The sequence below is a fragment of the Salvelinus alpinus genome, chromosome 9, assembly GCF_045679555.1.
Source record: "Salvelinus alpinus chromosome 9, SLU_Salpinus.1, whole genome shotgun sequence".
NCBI classification, from domain to species: domain Eukaryota; kingdom Metazoa; phylum Chordata; class Actinopteri; order Salmoniformes; family Salmonidae; genus Salvelinus; species Salvelinus alpinus.
In genome coordinates this window covers 73,272,765-73,278,190 of record NC_092094.1, presented here as the reverse complement: position 1 = coordinate 73,278,190, position 5,426 = coordinate 73,272,765, and the positions used below count along the sequence as shown (strand labels likewise).

The window sequence follows — 5,426 nt, the reverse complement described above, 5'->3', positions numbered from 1 at the left end:
TAATCCAACAGAGTATATTTCATGTGGGTTTTAAGTTGAATGAGAACTTTATTCTCAGCCTCTGTTGCTGCCAACAGAATTTCTACATGTATGCTATTGATCATACTGCTCAACCTTCAAGTCACGTGTATTTCTGAAAGTCTTACTTTTCTCCCTAAGGATGAGGAGTCAAGAGGGACGCTTATGCTGTTGTTATTACACACATAAATCCATATCAGATTTGACATAGGTCTATCAATAACTGATAGGACGCTTTCCCTCTTGCTTCAATATTTGCTTAAAAAATGAAAGAGTGAAGATAACATGACATTTTTACAACGTACATGTCAATGCTTTAGAACATATTTCAGTTTGCCCGGTAAACAGCAGTGATAAACCGCTGTTGAATGGATGCACGCAGTGGTACGCGTTCTATTCGCTTACCTCTTGGAATGTAATCACTTCTATTCTAGGATGAGATGTTGTCTTTTAGCTCGGATGTGGAACTCTGAATCAGACATTGAGAGGGAGCAAACAGGCCAGTAGGCACTAGACAGGCACACATGCTGAGAGGGCCGTCTCTGGTTACGAACACCATTTCTAAGAGGAGGTGCAATCTCCACAATCGCATTGCTCAGTTTGCTGGAGACTGATTTTCAATTTCTTAAAGCTATGGTGTCCTTATAGGCACAGTATGCAAGTAACAGGAGAACTAGGTTAGGAAGAACATATATACTGAGTGTTCAAAAGATTAGGAACACCTTCTCTTTTCATGACAGACTAACTAGGTGAATCCAGCTATGATCACTCATTGATTTCACATGTTAAATCCACTTCAATCAGTGTAGATGAAGGGGAGGAGACAGATTAAAGAAGGATTTTTAAGGCTCGAGACAATTGAGACATGTATTGTGAATGGGTGAATGGGCAAGACAAAAGATGTAACAGCCTTTGAGCGGAGTATGGTAGTAGGTGTCAGGCGCACCGGTTTGAGTGTGTCAAGAACTGCAACGCTGCTGGGTTATTCACGCTGAACTGTTTCCCGTGTGTATCAAGAATTGAACACCCAAAGGACATCCAGCCAACTTGTCACAACTGTGGGAAGCATTGGAGTCAACATGGGCCAGCATCCCTGTGGAATGCTTTCAACACCTTGTAGAGTCCATGCCCCGACGAATTGAGGCTGTTCTGACGGCAAAAGGGGGTGAACATCAATATTGGGAAGGTGTTCCTACTCAATGTAGATTGCAACATATTTCAAGACTGTAGTTTGTATGAATACCTGTTCGTTTTATTCAATGCGATTTTACAGTTTGAATCCATTTCAGTTGAGTTTGGCCAATATGCAATGTTGTTATGTACTCATCATTACTATTCCTATGCAATATGTATATACTAAGCAATATTGTTGTTGTTCCCATGCAATATAATTTACGTGTTCTATAGCAATAAAGTAGTCTGTTCTGACAAAAATACGCATCTAACATTTTCTGTCATGACCATTTCATGATCAACAAAGTAGCACGTGTTACATAATGTATTATTCACAAACTGAAAGGACAGTTGATGGTGGTATGTACTTGTTTATTAAAAGATGAGTCAAAGAGAGATTCACACTTGGAACGTGAAATAACTACTGCCATGAACCTTTTAACATTTTCTTGGCATATAATTAGGTCATGCTCCAAACATTGTATTCAAACAGACTTCATATGTAAGACCCACATAAAAATAAACAATATCTTTCTGAAGTGCAAGAAACATAAATACAGGTTTATGGTTAATGTTTAAGAAAAGAAGGCAGTCTTCAGTTTCAAATAAAACGTTTCATTTCATGAAACAGGACTATGGAATGTTCTTTTTTGCTTGCTTGTTTGATTTTTGCCAGACCACCCACATAAAAGTATGCCACTTGCAGTACTTCTATTTTTTTTCCTTCCAGAAGTTTGGGGTTTTACAGTTTGGTTGAGATATGTTTTGGATATGCCCAATATGCAAACTAGTGGGTCAAATAAAATTCAAATTTGTATCTTTGTTTTGTCTTTTAAATGTATCACACCACATGGCCATATTAAGTCATTTTGTATCAGTTCCAGCTGATTTATTTATTTTCTGTCAAGGCAGACTTCTGCATCATGACAGATAATGATGTTGACAGTGCACAAGGCTGTTTTTCCATCACTTGCTACAAAAATGCAGATGGTCTGTATTTTAAGAGTATATATTGCACAAACAATGAGGGGGAAAAACAGTATGTGCCATAAAAAATACCAAAATCCAGTTTCACACCTGCGATTTGGGACCCATCCACATATCACGAGTATGATATACATAAACTCCTAACTTTACTATATTACAGTACATATACAATCTTGAAACTAGTCCCAGCACTGAGGTATGTTGTCCCCATGATGCCATTGTATCGTCTACAAATACTGAACAAATCTGCTCTACAACTGTACAAAACCTTAAAATCCACAAGGCATTTTGATGCAAGTTTTAATTTAACTTAATCCTTAAAACCAGGACTCCCTTGCATGCGAAAACAAATGATAAAGGGAAGAAGTGCCTGAAACTCACTGAAAGCACAGTAAGAACGTTCCCTTTTAACTGTACAAAAATATGCCTGAAAATATCTTACTTTTCTTTTAAAAAGATGAGGTCTGTTATGTATCAAAATGTTTCCTCCACACCTGTATTCTGAAGAGGTTTAGGCTGCTTAATTTCAAATCAGGAGGTAAACGGAATCAGTTACAAAAAAAACTAAACGTTTGCGGCATATAGAAATGACATAAAACCGTTGTAAAGTAACATCCTGAACATTGTCAGTTCACAGATTTTCTTTAGGTCAGTCCACAGTCCTACGTGTTCAGCTCCCTGCAGTTTTAAGAGGATAAGATGCATAGAAGTTCACAGATGTTTCCCTTTGTGGTCCGTTTTAGTTTAATAGTAATTGTAGACCTACAGAAAAATCCATAAAACCCTGTCATGCTGCCAGAAAAACGTCTGCAGACTTTTTTTTTGCTACAGTAGGCTACAAGCTTCATAAGCATCTAATTCCTCAAACCTCACCTCGTCTCCTCCCCCGGACCCCTAGAAACCACAGAGGAGGCAGGGCTATAGGAACAACTTGAACAGGACATCATTTCATTTATCATTCTCTGTTACTACTCGGATACTTTAAATTTAGTATGTGAACACTAAGTCAGAAAAGTTCGCCTCCAACCAGTCCCCAGCTATCATTTCACTGAGCTCTGGTGTGCAATAGTCTGGAAATTCAAAGTGAGAGCCCAGACTGCCCTCGCTGAAAGAGTCCAAATCTTTATCCACAAGAGAGAGGGAAAGATTTCCTGAATTCGTGTTTCCCAGCTCCTGCCCGTGAGCGCTGGGTGCGAAATTTAAACTGAAGTCAAAAAGCAAGTCGTCCGCGTCCTCACTGGAGCTGGAAGATGTGGAAACTGACCTAGAAGATGCTGGTGAGACGGAAGCAGGGTACATTGTGCTCTGCTTAGTAATATTTTTGAAATTGTAAAACAGTCTGTTCGGTGCCGCATTCCGTACTTCTTCATACATGCTGGTCCCCTCGGACTCAGCCGAGGAGCTCAAAGTTGGGCTCGCGGGAACTTTTGCTACATTATACAGCCTCATCTGCTCCTCGTCCTCCTGTTTAATCCGCATACCATAGGCCTCCTCGTATTCATCAGCGTCATCATCATCTGTGAGTTCAGTTTTAACCGTCTTTGTAACTTTTGGGAACACACGGTCATCTCCGTAGCTGTGAGACGATTTAGATTGGGTCTTAGCCTTTATTTTTGAGCATTTCTTACCGGGAGTCTTTGCCATTTTGCTGCTAGATTTCTCTGGAAATGGTGCTGATGGTTTTGAACTGTCGAGCTTTGGCTTTTTCTTGGGTCTATACTTGTAATCGGGATAATCAGCCATGTGTTTTAACCTGAGTCTCTCTGCTTCCCTGATGAAGGGAATCTTTTCACTGTCCTTTAGCATCTTCCATCGCTTTCCCAGCCTTTTGGAAATCTCTGCGTTATGCATGTCCGGAGACTGCTCCATGATCTTTCTTCTTTCAATTTTAGACCAAACCATAAATGCATTCATAGGTCTCTTTATATGACCGGTTGCTGTCTTGCACCAGTCTGGGTTTATCGGCACGGGGCTACAAGCCATAAATTCGCTCTCCTCTGAATCTGTAGCCTCCCTTGACATGCTACCCTCCGTCTCGCTGTTGTCGGTGTGCTGCACCATGGTCTCTTTTGAAAGTTATCTTCCCCCAGACGTTGCAGTGTCTAACAGCCCACTGCCAAGTCTTTGTATTCGCTTCACCAACGTGTCCACGTCCTTTATGTCTCAAACTCTGTTCTCTTTTCCAGATTTACAAACTGCCTTCTTAACTAGTTATTAGCTTTTTCATGTCCATTACGTCATTGATAAGTGTCCAATCACGTCCCCTCCACTCCGCCCAACAGACTCCATACAGTCCCTTAACCCTTTAGACCGCCCTTCCTAGCTCCCATTGGAGGTGGGATATGGAGGTAGGTAGTGTTGTACGGTGTCTGGACCCATGCTGCGCGAGACATGCATATTAAACATACACTTAGCTCACAGTGCCCGGAACATGAACAAGCAATGAGTAGCGCAAATTATAAAACTCTCTCCATTTATGATTTTAGTCGTGCTGAAAGAAATGCAGTCAGATTGTCAGCATGGAAAGAGTTGGAGATACGCACACTAGCCCAGTAATAATGTATCCGACTCACGCGCCTAGAAAATGTTTCAGTTTACAGTTGTTGTTTCTTTTTTGATCCGAAATTGGATACACTGAAGGTGGCGCTTGGACACTGTTGCAGCGCGCGGACTGGATACATTGTATCATCAGTGGCGTGTGGACCTCAGTAGCCTTTAGAGTAATTCAAAGTTATATGCTAAATGGCAACAACATAATCACACGTTTTCAGGCCTTGTTAATCGCATGCAGCTGTTTAATAAATTCATTTACTGAAATCTCATTAGTTCACCTGTTCTCTAATAAATCACACTATGATGAGCAATGTACTTTTTGTTGATTTTATAATAATAATAATACTTTTTAATCACTGTTTAGTAGTCTAATATTAATCCATTTATACCCACTCAAAAAAGTAAGATAATATTTCAATCAACCAACTGTATCTAATATATTGTTATAAAGAGCGTCCTGTTGACGCTATTGCTCTTTAGCATAATGTTGACATGGTCTGACGCCCGTCTAGGTGCAAGCATGCACTAAACACCCTGCTCTGACACCATGCAAAGTCTGGTCTCCTTCTCAATTCAATTTCAATTTAAGGGCTTTATTGGCATGGGAAATATGTTAACATTGCCAAAGCAAGTGAAGTAGATAATAAACAAAAGTGAAATAAACAATACAAATTTACGGTAAAGATTACACTCAC

General features: G+C 40.1%; 1 protein-coding gene across 1 annotated transcript; it reads right to left on the bottom strand.

The window, feature by feature from the left end:
• Positions 1–1,546: 1,546 nt before the first annotated feature.
• Positions 1,547–4,377, bottom strand: sox11a (SRY-box transcription factor 11a). The gene is given in 2 exon segments (XM_071327136.1): positions 1,547–3,269; positions 3,271–4,377. Coding segments are annotated over 2 exon segments (1,020 nt in total). The 5' UTR covers positions 4,240–4,377; the 3' UTR covers positions 1,547–3,218.
• Between the last annotated feature and the right edge of the window lie 1,049 nt (positions 4,378–5,426).